Source organism: Alligator mississippiensis, chromosome 15, assembly GCF_030867095.1.
Source record: "Alligator mississippiensis isolate rAllMis1 chromosome 15, rAllMis1, whole genome shotgun sequence".
Taxonomy (NCBI): domain Eukaryota; kingdom Metazoa; phylum Chordata; order Crocodylia; family Alligatoridae; genus Alligator; species Alligator mississippiensis.
This window is the reverse complement of record NC_081838.1, coordinates 7,831,011-7,852,541: the sequence shown is the minus strand read 5'-3', so window position 1 is coordinate 7,852,541 and position 21,531 is coordinate 7,831,011. Positions and strand designations below refer to the sequence as shown.

The 21,531-nt window shown below is 64.9% G+C and overlaps 1 protein-coding gene across 1 annotated transcript; it reads right to left on the bottom strand.

The window, feature by feature from the left end:
* Positions 1 to 65: 65 nt before the first annotated feature.
* On the bottom strand, positions 66 to 13,290 carry PPP1R1A (protein phosphatase 1 regulatory inhibitor subunit 1A). The gene is made up of 7 exons (XM_059717919.1): positions 13,101 to 13,290; positions 6,269 to 6,329; positions 2,749 to 2,786; positions 2,209 to 2,272; positions 903 to 1,112; positions 503 to 630; positions 66 to 300 (listed from the first exon to the last, which is right to left on the bottom strand). Exons 1-6 carry the CDS (start codon positions 13,179 to 13,181, stop codon positions 503 to 505), a joined length of 582 nt encoding a protein of 193 aa, XP_059573902.1. The 5' UTR covers positions 13,182 to 13,290; the 3' UTR covers positions 66 to 300.
* Between the last annotated feature and the right edge of the window lie 8,241 nt (positions 13,291 to 21,531).

Sequence of the window (21,531 nt, the reverse complement as noted above, 5' to 3'; positions counted from 1 at the left end):
CCCTGCCTGCCCTGGTGTAGACGAGGCTCCGCGGCTGGCGGGCCGGGGTAAGGAGCAGCGCGGCCTGAGAAGAAGATCCCTTTAATACAGATCCCATGGGCTCCAGCCCGGCCTAGCCAGTGCCCCCCGCCCGGCCCAAGTGCTGTGAGCGGGACAGCAGCCCCCAGCATGGAAGGGAGGGCCACAGGGGGCGTCCGTGCAGCTGCCCCGCGGCTCAGCGGCAGGCGAAGGTCATGGCCATGCAGGTGGCGACGGGAGCTCGGGAAAGCACCACCGGGGCCATCCCGCCCCATCCGGCACCTGCAGAGAGAGCACGCAGTCAGTGCTGTGGGGCAGGACCCCCCCCCCCCCCCCCCCCCCCCAGATCCAGGGTACCTCTGCCCACCCCATCAGGGCACCCCCGGATCCGTCTGCCCCTCCCAGGCACCCTCATCCACTCTCTGCTCTCCAGGACTCCCCAGCTTCTGCACCTAGACCTTCAAGGACCCCCCCAAACTCGTACCTACTCGGCCGTCGGCACCTTCTGGCCTGTGGAGCCCGTCAACGGGGCGGGTGAGCCTGGTGTCTCCGTGGCCTGGTCCTGCCTGGTCGTGGCCTGGCTCCTGGCCCCGGCTGCGTCTGACAGCTTCTCTGCAAAACCGGCCGGGCAGGAGTATGAGCTTAGCACTGTGCAGGGGCCAACTCCCCCCCTGCCCCCATCGGGGACACAACAGAGTGCCCTCAGGCTCCCCTCTGCCATGCCCAGCAAGGCCAGTGCCCCCCCAGGGTCCCAGAGCCCCCTGGTTCTGCAGCCTGGGGGTGACCGGAGATGTGTGGCCGCCCTGAAGGACATGCCCTGGTGCTTGGGGCTCGTGCCCCCTGCCCTGGCGCCTAAGTTGCCCCGTACCCTGCACTTTACTCACTGCCCTCCGGTGCCGCCGGGCCTCCCCCCTGGGCTCCCAGCCGGGCCAGGCCTGGGGCCAGGGGGCAGGTGCCCCCGGGGCTGTGGCTGTGGTCTGTGTCACCCTGTGGGCAGCAGGCCGGGCTGGGCTGCTCCTGGTTCTTGGTGCCCAGCTCCTCTTCCTCCTCCTGCTGCTGCTTGCATAGGTGATGCTCCACCATCATCTGCAGCTCTGCAAGGGAGACGGGTGCCAGGGGCAGCCTAAAGGGGGTGCTCCTGCCCCCCTGGGCCACCCACACTATCCCCCAGCTCAAACCCCACCAGCCAGAGCCATCCCAGTGCACCCCTCTGCCCCTCTTGCCCCCGGGACCCCCCAAAGCAGGGCTCTGCCCCCATGGCTGGTGAGAGCTGATGGCAAGGGGCAGAGTGGGGGCAGCTAGACCCCCCCAACCCCGTGCCTGTTATATTACTGCAGGCCCAGGCATTAGGTGCTGCCTCACCTGGAGCCACGGGATGGCTGCCAGGGCGTCATGGCCCATGGCTCCACAGCCACCACCCAGCCCTGAATGCAGGGAGGGGACCCGTGGCAAGTCGCAAACAGGCTCTTGGCAGCTGCAGCATCTCACAGCCAAATATTTAGGCTACGGCTTCCTTTTAAGACCCCTGGCCAAGCCTGCGCCAGGCCCCCACAAGGCTTCAGTCCTGGCTCTCAGCACCATCCTTCTTCCCAAGCCCCTTAGTGGCTCTTGCTGCTGCAGCCGGGAAGGACCAGGAAGCCCCAAGTCCAGGCATGTGGGTGCAGTCAGACCCGTCTCCTGCAGGGCCAAGGATCAGGGGAAGGATCTCTAGGGGGTGCCCACATCCCCAGGCTATGTGCTGGGCACCGAGGTGCAAGGGGGCAACCACAGTGGCAGGGACCCCATGGCAGGAGTCAGAAAGACTGGATGGCAGGGAGGGAAGGGCCAGGAGCAGCATGCTCGTATAGCTCCGAGCGCAGCAGGGCAGGGCCCCGTCTGCCCCTCCCAAGGACCCACCACGGCCCTGGCAATGCAGAGGGGCGGCCAATGCGCTCGGGGCTGTGCATGCACGTTGCGCCTGGCTGTATCAGCTCCGATCCTTCCCAGGTCCCCCGCTGGCAAACCACCCCTCCAGGACGGGGGCTGTGCCCGCCGAGGTAAGCCCAGCCCGAGCGGGAGTAGAACGGAGTCAGGAGGAGCCGGGGGCACGGGCTGAGCCTGAGAAGGGGGCGAGAAGGCCAGAGCGTGTCCCAGAGGTGCCAGCGTGGGACAGGGTCATGGTGCGCCGCGCTGCCACGGCAGGAACAGTACCTTTCATGGTAGGAGTGGTGCGCGAGACCTTCTTCCTCTGCCGCGGAGACATGGACGTGCCCGACTGGAAAGGAAGGAGAGGTGAGTCACCGAGTGCCGGGGGTGGGGGGCACAAAGCCCACACCATGGAGCTGGGGGCTTGGCTGTGCTGGGACCTGCTGGCACCTCTGGGCTGGGGGGCACAGCTCTGTCACGGCTGGCACAAGGATCGCATGGCCCAGCGGCCAAGCTGAGGACACGGGGCCACGCTCTGGGCACCATGGCACTCACTCCTAGCCTCACCCCTCCCCAGAAACAGAGTCTACCAGCACCCATACACCCCTTCCCCCCCTCCCGCCCCCAATGGGCACAACCTCTCATCCCAACACCCGCATGCTTCTTTCTTTGCATGCCTGTGCATGCACATGCGTGTGCACACTGCTGGACAGTGCTGGAAACCCCCCACCCCGGCCCCAGGGCTCATGCCAGGCTGACCCAGGCACCCAGCACTCTCCTGCCAGTGGGGTGCCCAGGCCTTGCAGGGGGCAGGGAGGTGCCTACCTTCAGCAGGGGGTTGGGGACCCGGTCTTCATCCACCTCTGTGGGGTTAGCATGGAGACAGGTGGGGGGAGAGAAGGAGCAACAGGTTAATAGGGTAGCTGCCACGGTGGGGTCTTCCCGGACCTACCTACCACCACATCCTGCCCCCAATCTTGTTGCCACAGCAATGCTGGCAGGGGTCTCCCAGCACCCAGGGGCAGCGCCCTGCTCCAGTGCTCTCTGTCCCAGTTCTCAGGGGCTTTCACCTCCCACCCTTCCTGGCAGGGTAAGGCATAGATTTCATAGACATTAGGGCTGGAAGGGACCTCGGAAGATCATCGAGTCCAGCCCCCTGCCCAAAGGGCAGGAAGTCAGCCGGGTTCATAGGATCCCAGCAAGATGAGCATCCAGTTTGCTCTTGAAGGTGTTCAATGTGGGCGCTTGAACCACCTCTGGTGGCAGGCTGTTCCAGACCTTGGGGGCTCGGACAGGAAAGAAATTCTTCCTTATGTCCAGCCTGAAACGGTCTTGTAGTAGTTTATGACCATTCGACCTAGTCGTCATCCCTTGGGGCGCTCTGGTGAACAAACTTGCCCCCAGATACTGGTGGTCACCCCTGATAAACTTGTAGGTGGCCATCAGATCACCCCTGAGCCTGCGCTTTTCCAGGCTAAAGAGCCCCAGGGCTCTCAGCCTGTCATCGTAGGGTCTGCTTCCCTGACCTCTGATCATGCGCGTGGCTCTTCTCTGGACTCTCTCAAGCTTCTCCACATCCTTTTTGAATTGTGGAGCCCAAAACTGGACGCAGTACTCCAGCTGCGGCCTCACTAAGGCCGAGTACAAGGGGAGAATGACGTCCCGGGATTTGCTTGAGAAGCATCTATGGATGCAAGCCAGCGTTTTGGTCGCTTTACTAGCCGCCGCATCGCATTGCAGGCTCATGTTCATCTTGTGGTCAATGATGACCCCCAAGTCTCTTTCTTGCATAGTGTTGGCCAACATAGCACTGCCGAGCCTATAAGGATGCTGCGGGTTTTTCTTCCCAAGGTGGAGAACCTTGCATTTAGGGGGGAAGTCAGAGGGGACTTCTGCTTCTCCGCACCCCTGGGACCAAGCTGGGATGTCACTGCCATGACAACCCCCCCGCATTTGAAACCACGCTTCCCAGCAGCCTCGGGGACCTGACCTGCTGCATCTTGGTTGCCTAGGAACCAAAACAAAGTGTTGCTGTGGCAACCAGCATGCCCTTGACCACTGGGCTCCATCCCTCCCTCCCAGAGGATGGGCCTGAGAAGGGTCCTGATGGAGCCTCTGGACCCCAGATGCTGCCAGGGCTGCTGGACCCTGGGAGAGGAGAGCAGCAGAGGCCTGGCCCCCTGCACTGCCACAGGCTGTGAACCCAGGGCTGGGACACCGGGGAGAGGGGAAAGGCCAAGCCGGGAAGCCCCAGCCCGAGGGGGAGCCCAGCTTGTGGTCCCCTACTCAGCCCTGGCCCTGGGGCAGATGCAGAGCCCAGGCCCTGTCCCTGCGCCTGAGCTCTGCTCTCATGCCCGCGGAGGAAACTGCCCAGCCCTGGGGTGCAGAGCTCCTCCATGAGGTGTCCATCTAGAGGCACCCCATCCTGTGGAGAGGGCTGAGCCCCGTCGACAGGGCTTGCATGGGGCTCGTGCCCCTGGGCAGCCCCAGGCAGCGATGATGTTCAAGGCACCACTGTGCACGTGGGAAGGGGTTGTGGCTGCAGCGGAGTGGGTTGTGGTTGCAGGGGCAAAGCCTCCCCCAGCCGGAGCTCAGCTGGCTCCAGGGAGCGGGGAATCGGGACCCAGCTAGACCCAGAAATGAGAGCTAGGGCCTCATCCAGCTGGCTGACGTCTTCCCCACCTCCCCCCCACCAGCCCCAGCCAGCTCTGCCATGCCAGCTCATCCATATTTGATGCTGTGGGAGCTGCAAGGCGGCCGCGGCGCTCGGCCTGTCACCACGCATCCGTCAGCAGCGGGAGGCCTGTGTGGGCCCAGGGCGCTGCACGGCACAGGGGGAAGGGCCACAGGCTCAGTCCTGAGTGCCTGCACCTGCTGTGTTGGCGTCCTTGGGAGGGCACAGGAGGGGGAAACCGGCTCATTACTGGGACCACAGAGGCCCTGAGCTGCCTGTGCCCAGGGCCCACACCGGGTAGGCATGTTGCGGCACATCTGGAGCATTTGGCTTTGCTGTCCAAAAAGCAGATTCAGCAGAATCTGAGCCATCCCCAGGCAGGGGGCAATTGCAGCCGTGTGGCAATGGGACAGGAAGTGCAGCCATATGACAACGTGTCCTGTCCGGCTCTGGATGGCATGGTCCCCTGTGCCTTGCCAAAGCTGCCTTCTTGGCCGAGTGGTGCCCAGTGCTGGAGCTGGTCATCACCGGTGCTTGGGGAAGCTGTTGCAAGCAGCAGGGTCGGCCTAGCCTGTGTCCTTGGGCACCGGGACTGGCACTTGGTGTCCGCATTCATGACGGATGGGTTCTTCCTGGAAGCGCAGCAGGGCTGGCTCTCTCTGGGCACAGCTGAGAGCTCGTTCATGGGGCTGAAGCTGCCAGTGCAAGCTTCAGGGAAGCCCTGGCCAGTGGCCAGTGTCATGACTTTGGCAGCCCACTGCCCCGAACCCAGCTAGACCATGACCAGTGCCCGCTGTGGCTGATGCCGTAGGTCCCTGGGGTGGCCCAGGTCCTACAGCTGGGCCCCAAGGCTGCTCCCAACCCTGGCAGGGCAGTCAGACCCCCCGCAGCTGCATTTGGCTGGCCCATGACTGACCACTCTGCAAGCCCACGGCCATCTGGTGCTGTCCCCAGGAGATGCCCCCCGAGCCTGGCAAGCCTGGCATGGCTGAGACAGTGGAGAAGAGGAAGGAGGAAGGGAAAGGGGAGGCAGAGAAGACAGCAGGACCTGGCAGCAGCTGGCTGCATGGCACCCCCACCCCCTACCGCCTGCGAAGGCCTCGAGCCCCGGGGCTGTTGCCGTGCTCTCAAATGTCACGGCCCAGCCCAGCTTCTTGTGCATCGTGCCGGTGGGGGGGCCGGCCGTCACCTTGGCATCTCCCAGGATGGACGGACAGACAGGTGCAGGGTGGGGGGTGCTGCGTTCCAGGGAGGCGCGGATCAGAGGTGCTGGCTGCCTGCCCGGGACGAGCCGCGCGGGACAGCAGCTGCAGCTGCTTCTTGGAGAGACAGGCAGGCAAGGGCAAGGGGGAAGGGGCCGAAGCCCTGGCTGCACTGGCACGGGTCCAGGAGCTGCACTCCACCAGGGCTGAGGCTGACATGCGGGGCGAGAGCCAGGTGGTGCAAGGTGCCCTGGTCCCATGGCCTGGAACCACGCTGCATCCCAGGGCTTTATAACAGACCTTTATCCACTAGGCACGGATGCTCACATGGATCTGTCCCGTGTACTGTGCTGCACATATCATGCAAGCCACCACCCCTGGCTCTGGCCCGGTCGTGCACAAGGCAGTCCTGCGGGGGGGGTGGTTCAGGTATGTGACCCCCTACTTGGTGGCAGAGCCTGGCACTCACCTGGGGAGGACTGGTCGCTGCTCAGAACCAGGGTAGCGGGTGTTGGCCGGCGCCTCCGGATCTGGGGAGAAAGGACACGGAGCCTGTTAGGTGACGCAGAAGCTGGCCAGGCTAAGGAGCTGGCAGGATGCAGCGGTGGGGCCAAATGGGGAGCTCCCGGACCTGGGCAGGGTGTTTGGGTCTGGCTGCCCCAGGCCCTGTTCCCTGTGCCCCAGAGCGGGGCTTTTTTCTGCTTCTCTCCGGGCCTGTGACAGTGGGTGCCCTGGATGCCCAGCCCTGCAGGGCACTGTGGGATGGGGGGTGCAGACGTGCATGGACACACGTGTCCGTGGCCTTGGGACTGGCCGGGCAGGACAGAGGCCGAGTCTTGCCCCATCGATTGGCCCCAGCGTGGCTGCCGGCAGCGCGCTGCGGTTTCTAGCTCCAAGAGCACGATCAATGCAGGAGACGTCGTACGGGCCCGTCCTTCTGTCTCTGCAGGGCCGGGGCTGGCAGGGAAAGCGGGGGCAGGTGGATACAGAGGCCTGCTAGGAAGTTTTGTTCTCCTGTGGCTCCATCCAGGGCACGAGCTGGGTACCACCTGGCCCAGCACCCCCAGACTCCAGAACTGGGCACCGCCAGCCCGACGGTCACTCCCAACAAGGCCCAGAACCCATTTGTCCTGACTCCCAGCCCAGCCCTCAGCCTCACATTCACCCCTGTGCCACCTCTCTCCACCCAGCCAATGCCTCGGGCTCCTTCCTGGGCAGTGGGAATAACCCTGGCCACAGCACTGAGCCCACGGCATTGCAAACATCCACAGCCCTGCTAAGGCCGGTGCTGCGGGGGCTCGACCCCTGGGGTCTCAGCCAGGTGGCACGGACCCTCGCTGATCTCCGCACACAGCCACAGAGCCCAGGCTGGGCTTTTGGGGTCAGGCCGGTGGCAGGAGTTGGGCACAGCCCAGCCTGACCATGGTCTCAGTGGCTGGGATCCTGCCATGGTCACAGCGTGAACCCACCTTTCTGGGGCTGGCACCTCCACGGCTGACTCAGGGTATCCGAACCAGAGCACCCCCTGCTAGAGCAGGCCTGAGGATGGTCTCTTGCAGGGGGGAGAGAGGGTCGGGGTCTTCCAAATAAAGCCCCCTTTGGCTTCCCTGTCCCCATCGGATGTATCTCCAGGGCTGGGGCTGACACGGGGGGCTCCGACCCCGTAACGAACTGCTAACAAGATGCCATTAGCATCTTTCGGCGTGGCCGGAGCGCAGTCGGAGGCCAGGCAGGGAAACACGGGGTCACCGTCATGAAAGCCCCTTCCCTACTCCCCCAGCCCAGGGCGGGAGGCTGGCTCCTGCCTTTCTCCTCGGCAGCCTCGTTGCCAAGGAAACACGGCATCTGAATTTTAAACGGAGATTAAAAAGGTACAAAAATCTCCCGCGTGACCAAGCAGCTCTGGCAGCGCTGCGCCCAGATGAAGGCTCGGGGGGCTTGGGGGGTAAGAGACATGCAGCCCCCTCCCCAAACAGTGCCCAGAAGGCCTCGGTCCACAGCCCCGGAGCCCATGTCCATGCCTCATCTGCTCATCAGTCTTCGTGGCAATGCCCAAGCAAAGGCCAGGACCGTGGGGGTCCTGGGGTGCCCCAGGGGCCTGATGGCAGCAGTGTGGGCCAGCAGGAGAGATGGAGATGGGCTTTGAGCTCTGCCGGTCTCCTGCTGCCCTCCTGCCCCAGCCCAGGCCCCTGCAGGAGGTGCCGTGCCCACCGCGAGAGAGACGGGGGGCAGCCCAAGTGCAGCCGGCGGCATCTCAGTTTGGGGAGGAGCAGGGGGACGTGACGCACTGTCTGGGGGGACACGGGCCAGGCTCAAAATGCCCCCACCCCTACGGCTGCATCCACACAAGGCGCAGCCACACCCCATCATGGGTTAAGTCCCAGGCCTTGCCACTCTGGACAGCCAAACCGGGCTCAGGTGCAGCTTCATCCACGGCCTCTGCCCTGGGCTGGGCAAGGGCACGGGCTGAGGACCCACACTCAGAGCGTGGGCACCAGCCCCTCAGGCTGGCGACAGTCCTGCCTCTCTGCCCCCGCCCTGGCTGGAGGGACGTGACAGAGCTCTCCATCCAGCCTGGGTCCCGGGTCCCCCCAGCGGGGGTTGAACCAGGTCCAGGGGGAGAGAAACCCCCTGCCCTCCCTCCACTTCTACTCTACCATACAGAGCGTGCCGTACCCACCCCATGCCAGCCCCCCATGTCTGCCACCCTCCCTCCCAGGGTCTTCACTGACCGACAACAGTGACTGCCCTCAGGAGCTGGGCTGGAGTCTGTCTCCATGGGCGCACTGAGGCACGGAGAGATAGGCAGAGGACCCAGGAATCTGGTCCCGGTCTTCCCCCATCACACATCAGATGGAGGGTGCCCGATCCAACCCAGCCTGGCCTGACCTCCCAACACCTCCGCCAGGCCCTGCTCAGACCTCCCAGGGCGCTAGAGCCACCGGGCAGCTTATCCCACTGCCCAAGCTGATCTAAATCTGCCATGGCTCCAGGCACAGCCGGAGTAGCTGCCCCTCTCCTCCCCCCACCACGCTTGGCACTGGAAGCTGCTGCTTTCCTTCCTCGGCTATTATTAGATCAATCTCCGCCATCGATTGAGAATTGCTTGCGGGGGGAGCTGGGAGCACACGTGGGTGTGCGGGCTGGTGAGTGTGTGGGCCCCTGCCAATGTGTGTGGGGCAGGGGGGGCTCTGTGTGCCAAGACTACATGCCCCCTCCCGCTAGAGTGGACCATGTGAGCCCACGTGCAGGCCACGGCAGGTGCCCCTGGCAGTGCCATCTTCTAGGGCTAGAGGCTGGGAGATACCTGAACCCACGGCAACACAGAGCTACCCGTTCATGGCGCAGCCACTGCTGCCTCTCAAGTGTACCAGTGGCGGAGCCCTGTCTACACCATGGCAGCCGGGGCACACAGAGCTGAAGTGTGACCTGCCATGCTCCCAAGCCCAGAGCTGCCCCTGCTCTGGGACTGGGATGCATGGGAACCAGGTGGCAGATGGGAACAGCAGCTGATGCCCAGAGCCACCGCCCCCGAGTGGAGGTTAAGCCCAGGTGGGCGACACAGGGCAGCCCCGGGCCTTGGGTCAGGCCGATCCCTGCAGTCACCCAGCACCGCTGCCGGCAGGACTGTAGGAGCTGGGGCACCCTAGGCAAGAAGAGCAGCAGCAGGAAGGGTGGCTGGGCTGGACACTGCTGCCCCTGGCAGACACCAAGTGGGCAGAGACTCAGTCCAGCAGCCTGCTCAGTGCTTCTCCGGAGACTTTTGGACGTCCTTCCCCAGACGCAGCAAATAGATGTGTCGACCCATGGGACCATTTCGCTGGCCCCTCCACAGCAGGGCACGCAGGGCTCAGCCTGGCATGAGACCTGTGACAACAGTGATGCCAGCAGGCGGGTACTGGGGGTAGGCGATGGCCGCGGGTCTCCAGCTGCCCTGAGCTGCCTGGTCCCCGTGCCCAGAGTCTGCTCAGAGGTGCCTGCCATACCCATCCAACGCATCAGGGGAGCCCAGGGGCAGAGGAGCAAGCTCCCGAGAGCCCTGGGGCTGCAGGAAGCCGGAGTTGCAACCGGCTCTGGACAGCCAGGGGTCCCGGGCAGTGGCTGGTGCAGAACAAGCCAAACCCAAGCATGGGGGTGCACAATACCAGCCCACCTCTGCCCCTTCACCTGGGAAGCTCATGGGAGCTGGAGTAGCACCAGTGTTTTAACTGGAGGCCACTGGTTTGGACTGGGCACGGCCATGCCGAATATAGGAACACGGCAGTGGTAATGGGCTGGGGTCAGAGACCTGCCAGGTCCCTGTGTCTGCTCCAGAGGGGAGAATCCCACCGGGCTGATCCTGCATGAACCGAGCTGCAATGGATCTCAGCTGGATTCCACCTCAAGGCCTCCAGTACCACCCGGCCCCTCTGCGAGTTGCGTCAGGGCAGGTCTAGGCTGCACGCCCAATCGTGGACCCAGGCAAGATGCACACTGGCCGGCTCAGGGCCCCAGCCCCCCCTTGCAGGGTGGCAGGTATCAGAGCCAGAGATGCCCGAGTCGCCCCCCCCAGCCCCGTGCCCTGCATGATACGGAGCAGGGAGGGAAGCCGCTCCTTTGTTGCACATCGCAGCACCGACCCGGGCGGGCGCCAATGCTGGCGGCATGTCAGGATGTGGGAGCATCTGATCACTGACGGCTGCTGGCAGGGCCCCGCGGAGCCTCTGCACACCGCAGGCGGCTCCCTCGCTCCAAGGGGGAAGAGCCAGGCATGGGGCCAGGGCCCGGTGCCCGTGGAAGAGGCAACTTGGCACATCCATGACGTGGAGCCAGGGCCCCAGCAGAGTGTGGTACCGTGGTCAGGCTCCCCGCTGCCCATTCCTGTGGCATCCAGGCTCCTTCTGCATCAAGCTAAGGCACAGACTAAATTCCCCCCTGGCTGTCTCCAGTGGCAGCGAGAAGGTCTCCAGCTGCCCATGAGCCCCATGAGAGGGGACCCACGCAAGCTGCCCCCGCTATTCACCCAGCCATGAGCCTCCCATTCTGTTCCTTGACCCCCTCACCGCCCTCTGGGCACTAAGCCAGGCTGCATGCCCCGCCTGGGGCCCGGGAGTTCCTGCCCTAGCCCCTTGTGCTGCTCTGAATTCAGGCCAAGATGCAACCCAGAGCTAATTTTACAGCTGCCCCTTGCAAGTGGACACCGGGGACAGGACAAGGAGTGACGTGCGATTCCCTGGACTGCGCTCCCGGAATCTGAGGTTGGATACGGGGAAGAGCTTCCTGGCTTCGGTGGCTCAGGGTCATGGGAGGGTCCCGAGAAGGCTGCAGCAGCAGCAGCTCGAGCAGGCGCTGGGCTGGGCTGGCTTTTGGTTGCAAGGAGCAGCAGGGAAATGGGGATTGCTGCTCCCAAGCAAACCAGCATCATTAGGCTCCAGACTCAACAGCGCCCAGAAACCAGCCATTTGTTTCAGGCTGGGGGCAGACTCAGGCAGGCTGCCACCCCTCTCTGCCAGGGGTAGGTGGGAGCCATCCCTGCTCTCCTTGGGGTGCTCGGCCCTTCTGGACACCCGGTCCGTAGCCCCTTCCAGACAGTAAGAGACCTTCCCACCGGCCTGGGAAGGGTCACTGAACCCCATCAACAGGCAGGGAAACTGAGGCACAGAACTTGTCCATAGTCACCCCATGAGGCAGCAGCCAGCCAGGAAGAGTGGACCCGCTTCACAGCCTTCGGCGAGCTGGAGAGAAAGCCCAGGCCCCAGTTCTACCCTGGGTGTCCCCCGCCCCTTGCCGGAAGGCCCAAGTGCCCAGACGTTGTGGAGGAGTGTGAAGCAGAAGCGCCTGCTCGTTGCTCAGCCGGGAGGTGTCGAAGAAGGAGGATGGGGGGGAGGGCAGTTCTCACCAGCCCCCCACGCCAGCCCTCCTTGAGCTGCTGCAAGGACCTGGCTGCCAGGCACGGATGGTGTGATGGGATCCAGGGGAGAGGTCCCAGAAAGATGTCTCCAGCCCTTCCATGTAGCAGCTGGGATGAGGGCTAGAGAAGCCTCTCCCCGGGACCCCCCTGTCTCGAAGCTGGGGACAGAGTCAGCTCCCCCAGCCCTCTGCCAGGAGCCAGCGCCTTCCAGCTCAGCCGCATGTCAGGCCTCGGCCGACCAGGGAGCTGGTTTAGAAGTCACAGCATCTGGTTTCCGCTGTGCGGCTGCTGGGCTCGGAGCCTTCCCGGCAGTCAGGTCACCTTCCCGCCCCTCTCCCTGGCCCAGAGCAGGTGGCCCCAGGGCTGGCTGTAAAACCCTGTGCCTGGGACATGCGGGCCACTGGTGACCCCCTGCATCTTGCTGCTGCGGGACAGGGTCAGGGGCACGATCAGTGCAAGTCTGGTATACACCTCGGTCTTGCCTCTCTGCCCCCTGCCCTGCTGGTGCCCCTCGTTCCTGACCTCGCAGCTCCTTGCCTACCCAGCCCTGCCAGTGCCCCTCGCTCCCAACCTGCAGCCCCCTGCACCCCCCAGCACTGCCAGAGCCCTTCACTTCCAACCTACAGCCCCCTGCCCTCCCGGCCTTGTCGGTGCCCATCGCTCCTGACTCGCAGCCCCCTGCCCCCCCAGCCCTGCCAATGCCCCTCACTCCTGACCTGCAGCCCCCACCCCACCCAGCCCTGCTAGTGCCCCTCAGTCCCAACTGGCAGCCCCCTGCCCCCAGCCCCTCACTCCTGCCCCCCAGCCCCCTGCCCCGAGCCCAGCCCCTCACTGAGCGGTTCCAAGAAGGGCTCCCCAGCTGCGCTGCCCGGACACGCAATCCCCGCTGCTATTCCAGTCCCGCCAGGCAGTTTTGCAACGAAGCCACGTGGCTGCTGGCGGGGCCACCCCGTCCGATCCCCCCTGACCGTGACACCCTGGGCTCCACGGGCTAGGCCGCGGCCTCGGGCTTGGCCCTCGCCTTCCGTGCCAACCTGCCCATGCCGCGGGGACCCCGGGGAGCGGGCGAGGGGAGCCCACCGCCGCCGCGCGCTCCTGCGTGGGGTGGCCGGCTGCACTCCGGTGGCAGGGTCGCGTGCGCTTGGCATAACCCTCCACCCCTCTGCCCGCCTGCTGAGCCTGCCTGCAGCCTCCCTGCACCGGGCAGCAGGGCAGGGGCACCGGCTCTGTCCTTGAGTGACCCCCACCCCCCAGTCCGGGCTGGGAAATGGGGGGCAAGTGCCAGCTTTGCCCCCCTTTGCCGTGCCCAGGAGTGGGGGGGCACAGCAGCCCAGATCGCCCACGACCCCCGGGCCGGGGATGCTCGGCCCCCGCCCCAGCGCCCCCCTCCCGGCCCCGGCCCCGGCCCCACCTGCTCGGCCGCCTCCGGGTCCAGGTGCGGCTCCAGCAGCGGGACGGTGAACTGGATCTTCCGCGGGCTGTTGGGCTCCATGGCGCGGCGGCGGCGGCGGCGGCTCCGGTCGGTCCCGGTGCCCGGCTCCGAGCTCCGGGGGAGCCGCCCGTGCGGATTGGCTGCTCGGGCGCTGCCAGGCCCCCTCCCCCGGCCCGGCCCGGCCCGGCCCGCCCCGCCCCAGCCCCCGCCCCCGCCCCCGCCCCGCGGGCGGCGCAGCCGGAGCCCGGCCGGGGCAGCGCCGGCTCCTGCCCTGGGTCGGCGGGAGGTGCCGCCCGGGGCGGAACCGGTGCCGGGGGGAGCGGCGGGCGCTTGCCGCCCCAGGGGAGATGCCCCCCTGTGCTGGGAGATGCCTTTTCCCTCCGAGGACGTGCTGGTCCCCACCCCAGAGCCGGGGGCCAGGGGCGGGGGGTTCAGGATGGGGGGCTGGCACCCAGTCTTGCCGCCCGGGAGGTGTGTTTCCCCGAGGACACCCCAGAGACGGAGACCAGAGCTGCGACCTCCCCCCGGGGCAGTGGCAGGGGGATGGGGATGGGGGCGGAATTGGTGCCCTGGGGGTAGACCGCGGGTTGCCCCCTCCATGCCACCCCAGTGGCGCTCACCCTTCCCCGGGGGATGCTCTGGTCCCCGCTCCAGGGATGGAGGCCACGAGCTGTGACCTTCCCCCAGGTGCGGATGGCACGGCCTGGGGGGTCGCGACGGGGAGCTGCGTCCGTCCGCACCCAGATTGTTGCCCCAGCCGGGTTCAGTCTTGCAGCCTGGGAGATACATTTTCCCCGAGGACGTGCTGGTCCCCACTCCAGGGACAGAGGCCACAAGCTGTGACCTCCCATGGGTGCGGCTAGCACAGCCTGGGGGGTTGTGATAGGGAGCTGGATCCAAGCCCTGGTGTTGGGTGGAGGGTGGCGAGGGGAGCCCGGAGCCCATGTCCCGGGGCAGGAGGGGGTGGGAGGCTGGCACAAGCAGAGGGAGCGGATGCCAGACCCCACTGCTCTCCTGGAGCTGGGGGGTACCCCGTAATCCTGGCTCCCAGCCTGCTCGGGCCCTTGTGCTTTGGGTGCAGAGCCTCGGGGCAGGACGCAGCGAGGGCTCCCTGCTGTTCTGTGCCCAGTGGCATCTGCCCCGCGTGTTACCCCCCTGCCTCAGCCTCCTCTTTTGTGCAGATCCCTTTCACCCACCTCTGCCGGCTGCCAGGATGGAAGCAGGTCCTGGGTCCCCGTGAAGCCAGTCAGGGCCCTCAGTGATGCAGTGACATGACCTGGGTTTGCAGAGAGCCTGCATGTTGCTTGGGATGGGGAGCCGCCCCTTGAGTCCCTGTGGGTTGTGAGCATGAAGCCCCTCCTGAGGGGGAGGGCGGCTTGCCCCTCCCTGACCCAGTCTGGATGGGAAGCCCCCTGCTGGGTGATATCCGGGCATGGGGCGCAGGGTGTGTATAACCCTGGCTCAAGCCCTTGGGTGCTTGGAGCAGAGTAGAAGGGCCCATTTGGCCTCACCCCACAGGCCCATGGCCCCTGGCTCCCGGCAGGGACAGCTCAACGCAGGACCTGGGTGTGTGTCGGGGCCTGTAGCCAGGGAGCTGGTGGAGCCAACAAGCAGGACGCCGAGGAGCAGGGCCAGGCATCCTGGAGTCAGGGCAGGTCTCCAGCTCCAAGCCTCACGCCTGCTTTGGGGCAGTGGCTGAATGGAGGCTTCCTTCCTTTCTGCCTGGGCCAGCTCCCAAGATGCTCCAGCTGCTGGTCCCTGCTGGTCCCCGAGGTGGCAGCTTCGTGTGTCTTGCTGCCCGTGCAATGGCGCCTGGCTCCTGGGTTCTCCCCTGAGCTGCAGCTGGTCTCCCCTCCACTGACCAGCTCTAGTTCCTGGGTCTCCGGGTAGTTTCCACCCCAGTGGTGAGGGGAACCTGCCAGCACTGGTGGCTAAGGAAGGAGCAGTGCTGGGGAAAGCAAACCGCCTTTCATCCTCCTCATGTGCAGTACCCAGAGGCACCAGTCCAGGGCAGGACTGCGCTGTGCAAGGTGCTGCACATACAGAAGGAAAGGCCCTGCCCTGCCAAGCCAAGCTGGGCAGCAGGAGCAGCCCCAGGCATCTGGTGTGATGTAGACAGGGGATGGCAGCTGAGTGTGGGGTTGCTCGGTGCCATGCTTTGGAGCTGCCTGCTACCCCCGCTCCCACGGCAAGTATGTGGGTGGTGCGTGGAGTCATATCACTAGCCGGGATCTGACAACCAGTGCATGAGATTTGGTGGAGGCGGCTGAGGGACCCCTGTGCTGACTCACCCGCCGGTGGGAAGAGGAAGAGCAGGAGCTCTTTGCTGAGCTAGGAAGAAGGGGAAAAAACCCAGGCATTTGACATCCCCGTGGGTGGGAGGAGCGGGCACTGGAACAGAGCAGAGGGTGGGTACTGCACTGGGCAAGCCATGGCTGGCCTGAGACCCCGATCCCAGGCCTGGCTGATGGCACGCTATGCCAAACCCGTCTGCCTGGGGCAGTCACAAACCCCTGCCCCTGTGTCGTCCATGTCAGTTCAAGATAGCCCAGCACGGGGGTGACCCTGCTCCATCCTGGGCCCCCCTGCCTGGGGCAGAGCTGGCCTGGTGGTTAAGGGGGTCAAGATATCGACCTAGGGTCCAGGCAACCCAAGCCCTAGTCCCTCCATGGTGGGGAAGGGAAAAAGGCACAGGCCAGCCCCTGTGTCACCCTGGCCTTTGGTCAGGCCAGCCAGGAGCGAAGGAGCTGGATAATCATTAATGCAGGTGCTGCCACCCGTGGGAGTCCAGCTGGGGAAGCTCCTTCCTGGGCAGCTCTTTGGCACTGGGGCAAGAAGTGCAGCAAAGGATGGGAGTGATGGGCATGAGGAGCAGGCCTGGGACCTGGGCTAGACAGAAACCTCAGGCAGACGTTGGGGTGGGCACGGGGCTGTATGGGGACAGGCAGACCCAGGTCGCACAACTCTATGCGGATGGACAGACAGAGCCAGGTCGTGCGGCTGCAAGGAGATGGGCAGAGCCAGGGCTTAGGGTTGTAGAGGGCCAGACGGATGGCCAGCTCTCCAGGTCGGCCTGGTCAAGCTTGGTGCCAGCTCGGTAATCCATACCATGGCCGTGACTCAGCGCCTTGTTGCAATATGAGAGGACCCAGGAGTGGGGTCTGGGGAGGGGCAGCAGGGGGATCTCCTGCCCCCGGCGCAAAGGCAGCTCCAGCTACCCACGCAGTGGAGTCTGTGCATGACCTTTTCCATCCAGGAGCAGCTCAGGGATTGAGGCAGGGCTCTGTGCGGGGGCTGACTGCCAGGGTGGGGGCACCGGGGGCTTGCAGGGAGAGGTGGGCTGGGTCACAGTGCAGGGTGTGAAGTCAGTGCCAGGTTGGAGACCTGGGCTGAGCAGACTCCCCCAGCCCCCACCCTCCTTGCCTGCAGGGTGCAAGCCTGAGACCGGACACTGCAGCCAGGGGCAGGTGGGGCTCATCTCAGGGCATGGGATCAGTGCTGGGTTGGGCTAGGCAAGCATCGTGGTGCCAGGTGAGCCGGGTGCCGCCAGGACTCTTGCAAAGTCAATGTTTGCAAAGGCTGCAAAGGGGGTGGGTACTGTGCAGAGCTGGGTGCAAAGGGCACTGGAACAGTGTCCTCCCCCCGCTCACCCGGGGCTGCCCAGCACCCTCCCTGGGCAGGGCAGGACCCTCCCTGCCCATATCACTCCTAGAGCTGGGCACATGGGAGCCCAGCTGCCCTCTGGGTGGTGCCCGTGCTGGCAGGGGTGGAAAGGAATGGGCACAGCAGCCGGGAGTCCTGAGCATCCGGGGAGGCAGAGTGGAGATGTGCCAATCCCAGCTGCAGGCAGGGCTGGTCTGGGCACCTTTGGCCTCTCCCCTGCTGGCTGCCCCCTCCGTGTCCGTGGGGGTGGGCCGCCCCCTGGTGGCCTGCTCGAGCCTGGCCTGCTTGACCTTGGCCATGGGCACCTGCAGCCAGTGCCCAGCAGCTCCCAGGAGGTGCCAGGCCAGGGGAGGTCCCTTTTGCCCCCAATGCTCTGACCTGACCTAGCCCCCCTGGAGTTGCCCCAGGGGTGCTGGACCCCGCTGTCTTGCCCCGCCCCGATCCCGGTGCTGCTGGCACAGGCGCTCCAGGAAGCAGCTGTATCCGTCGCTGCCTCTCCTGGGCCTTATCTGCGGTGCCATTTCCCTGCCAGGCCCCGTGACTGGGGCGCGCTGTCCCAGTGCCGGAAGCCGCCCCACGTTATCATCGGGGCTTTCTGCACGAAGCCACGAGCCCGGCAAGGGGAACTGGAGCTGGCTCAGCTTGGGGCCTTCGGATGGAGACGCAGGCTCCCCCTGCCCGCTCCGGGGGCTCAAAGGCCCTGGTTTCCCCGCTGATGCCAGCCGGGGCCGAGATGTCAGCAGCTCCCAGTGCCCTGGGGGACATTCCTCAGGCTGGAGTGTGGTACTGGGAGCCTATGTCCGGGCTCTGATGACCATTGCGCTGTCCCCACTGGGCTCCCAGCATGGCACATGCCAGGGAGGTCCCTGCCCCGGTTCCTGCCCAGGTGTTTCCTCCCTGGGCAGATTTACCGGAACAGGGAACGCGCCATCTTGACCTAAACACTGCAGTGGCCTGGCAGCTCCTCCTGGGCTGGCTGCCCATACGGGGAAGGCCAGACCCTCCCTGCACTTGCTTGGAGAGGGGAGAGGAAAGGCTGGCGCCTGGGCTAGGGGCTTTGGATGCAGTGCTCCTCCTCCGCTGTTCCGGTCTGAGTGGATGGGCTCAGCTGGTGCATCACTGATAGCACAAAGGGGTGGGGGGGGGGCACCTCACAGCCCCTGCATCAGGGCCAAAGCACCACTGGGGCAGCTGGAAAACTGCTGTATTAGTGCCAAAGAGCAGCAGGCCCCTGCCCCAGGGCCCGTTCGCCGGTGGGGGAAGCAGAGACTGCCTGGAGTCCCCTCAGCAGGGATTCAGGGCTGAGCCCCGCAGCACTGGGGTCCAGCACAGAGACTCCCCTGGGGACACGTCCAATCCAGGCTGTGCCCTCGGAGTGACAGGGACAGCATCTAGCCCGGGGCAAGGACGCCAGAGTCCAGGACACGCGTGCGCTGCCTTGAGGTGGCTGTGCCCAGCTCCAAATGAGAGGCAAGGAGTGACGGCTGAGGCAGCTCTGCTGTCCCCTGCCTGCCTCCGCGTCCCCAGAATCCCACCCCTGAGCCAGCGGCATCTCAGGGCTGGGCAGAGCCACAGGGCCTTCCCTGTGCTGGCAGGATCCTCGGTGTTAGGATCTGATTCGTGGCTTCCCTGTACATGTCTGGATTTCACGCCCCAGCAGTGCCCAGGTGGCAATGGGACTTCGTGCTGGGTGCCAGGTGATGCCCATTTCCCCACCCAGAGCCAGTGGGGAGCTGGGAGCATCTCACTGTCACTGGACCCCGCTAGAAACCCAGAGCTGCTGGGGACAAGAGGACCCAGAGCCCATGGGAAAATAACCATCCCTGTGTCTCCTTCCTTGGCTCTGCCTCATGCTCTTGTCTGAGGCAGGCTCCAAATCCCAGCCCCTGCAGAGCCGAAAGGCCACCAGCTGGGGTCCTGGAGAGCCAGGCTGGCCCCTTGGAGCAGCGGGGGAAAGGGTTGGAGAGGGGCAGTCTGTGCAGGATGCTGGAGCCATTTGTCCCACCTCAAATCCCAACCCTGTTATCTGCATATGTCTGTTATCCGGCAGCTTGCAGAGGCCACGGCATGGTGGATGGACATAGCCCCATGCCCATGGAGCTGCCGCGAGCCAGGCTAGGCACATGCAGCGCTGAGAAAATCCCCCAGCAATCGTGAGTCTCAGCCCAGCTGCCAAGCCAAGGCGCACCCGGCCCTACGCTCCTTGCACGTGGCACAGAGCTGTGCCCAGCCCCACGGGCAGCTCACAGTCCAGGCTCCAATGCTGCCAGCCCATGTCCTTGTGTGGCTCCATCACTCGGGGCCTGGGCAGTCCTCACAGCCCCTCTGGGTAGCAGGAAGACATAGAAAATTTTCCATCAGACACCAGGTCATCCTCCCATAGGAATGAATGGGGGTTGACCTAGTGCCTTTCAGGGGTTGCACAGGCACCAATAAAGAATAAATCAGGCTTTACTTGGTGCCCAGAGTGGCAAGGGTTGGGCCCACAGGGGCTAGGCAGGGGGCAGTGAGAGGTGAGGAGGAAGTGTCCAGGGTGGGCTGGGCTTGGTCAGGAAAGCAGCTTCATTCCCCCAGGCTGTCGGTGGCGTCCCCAGCTCTCTGGGACACTGGGGGAGCCCTGGGACAAGTGACAGCCTCCCAAGCCTGGGGATCAGGGGGCTGCCAGGTACACGATGCAGCCCAGCCTGCTCTGGCTCAGAGAGGGGGCATCAGGGCCCTGCAGGAGCCTGCATGCCAGCGTTGGCCCATCACTTATTCATGCGGCGGCGAGGCTGGGGCTTCTCACATGCCATCACCGCTCAGTTAAATAGGTCACTGAGCTGCAGGGTCTGCTGCACGGGTGGGGTAGGGGCCTTGTCCCCACCATTACGACACCCGCATGGTCCCCACCCCTGCAACCTGGGACCAGGGCATCGTCATGCAGCCACTAGGTCCTGTGGGGCCCAGAGCCCCGGGATCCCCCAGCATGGTGGGAACACACATGTGCATGCATGCACACATGCACCCAGAGGCAGGAGGAAGTGGGGAAAGCCTGGTGCCGCGTGTGCTCCCATGTCCACACAGCCTATGGGACAGCACAGCTCACCTCTCAGCCCCAAGCCGGCCTTTCCCTTCCCCCCAAGCAGCAGCATCCACCTCACCCCCCACAACCTGTCCCACAGCCCCTGTCTGCTCCGCTTGATGCATTACCCCGGATCATCCTCCCAGAGGATCCAGCGCTGAGAGGGCCCCAGAAATAACCAGACATGGGTTTACAGCAGACCCCATGCAACCTCCCCTCTGCTGCTGCAGACAGCCAGGCCTGTCCTGCCCTGCTCATGGCTTTGAATAATTGATGCAAGGAGGATGGATGGAAGAGGCGCTGAGCTCCAGGCTGAGAGCCGCGATCTTCCTGCAAGCTTCCTGCTCCGGGCATCTCCGCCCAGCTTCAGCCTCTGCTCAGCCCCGTCAAGGGGAAAACAGCCTACTACTGCCACCAGTTTGGGCCCGAACAGCCCCAAGCAGCTTCTCTCTGGTCTTCTGCTGAGAAGACAATCAGGAAAAACTTTCCAGGCATCTGGATGTGCTTCGGAGAGCTAAAGCTGAGGCCCCCTGGCTTTGGGGTCTCGGGACCCCAGGATGGATAAGGTCCCCAGTCTTGGGAGTCTGCCCACAGCTTGCGTCCCAGCTAGGGCTGCACGGGGCCAGGCGTGGGCATGGCTTGGCACTGTCACAGCTCAGCAGTGCCGCCCACGCCCAGCCGCTCCCAGGCCTCGGCTGCGTGGGCGAGGCGGGGTAGAGCAGGTGATGCTCTGGTCTGGTGTCTCCATGCCTGGCCCTGTGGATGGCTCTGGGAAGCTGCAGTGCATAATGAAGCCCTGACGTCCAAAACAATGACTGGGCCTCTCCACTTCCAGGTCGCTAGAGGCTGGGGCCAGATGACTGTGCATGGCCCTAAGTCCCTTGGGTTCCCATGCTCATACACCCACATTCATCAGCAAGCAAGCCCTGCCTTCCCTGCCACCTCTGCAGCCTCTTGGCTCAGCCTTGCCTTGAGAAGGCGAGAGTTTCTGGTTGAGTCTCATCGAAACCCCCTGCTCCGGTACACACGCATCTGTGACCCAACCAGTTTGGGGACCCATCTCAATCCAGTGCAGCTGTGGCCAGGCACAGAGATGCTGCATCTCTTTGTGCTGCCCTGCTATCACGCCATGGCAGGCATCCAGCTGGTGGGCCAGCAAGGTCACGGCCACGTCCTGCTGCCATGGGGGCCAGGCGTCCATCTGCACGGCTCCCTCTGATCCCTCCTCCCCAGGCCGGGCTCTGATGGGAGCAGCTGAGCAAAGCTGGGGTGCGGGTGGAGGGGCCTCTCTGCCAGCCGGACTTGAGGACCCAGCTCTCTGCCCCATGGCACCTGGCGTCCAGGCTCAGCCCCGCTCTGGCACAGAGGTCAGGACACGGGGACAGACCCTGAGCACGAGTCATGAAATGGGACCCAGGAGCACAGGGTTTCCCTGCTAGCCCTGCCACCAACTGGTGTGCCTCAGTTTCCCCTCCCCAGCTGCTGATGGAGGGAGAGCACGGCACAGAGCTGGGACCCATTTCAGCTGGGCCCAAGGGGTTGAGCGTGGCCTGGGGGAGCAGAGAGTCAGGACCCGGGGTTCACTCCCCTGCTTGCCCCCGGCGCCTGCACTACAGCAAGGCTGGGCTATAATTAGCTGCTGGGCCGGCGTGGGCAGCTCATTGAGTTTTTTCCCGTCGTGGCAGC

Coding starts and splice junctions, on each gene's coding strand:
- PPP1R1A (XM_059717919.1), bottom strand. CDS start 13,181: ATGGAGCCCAACAGCCCGCGGAAGATCCAGTTCACCGTCCCGCTGCTG. Junction 6,330..13,100: donor ACCCGGAGGCGGCCGAGCAG/GTGGGGCCGGGG, acceptor CTTTCTCCCCAG/ATCCGGAGGCGCCGGCCAAC. Junction 1,113..2,208: donor CACCACTCCTACCATGAAAG/GTACTGTTCCTG, acceptor TCTCCCTTGCAG/AGCTGCAGATGATGGTGGAG.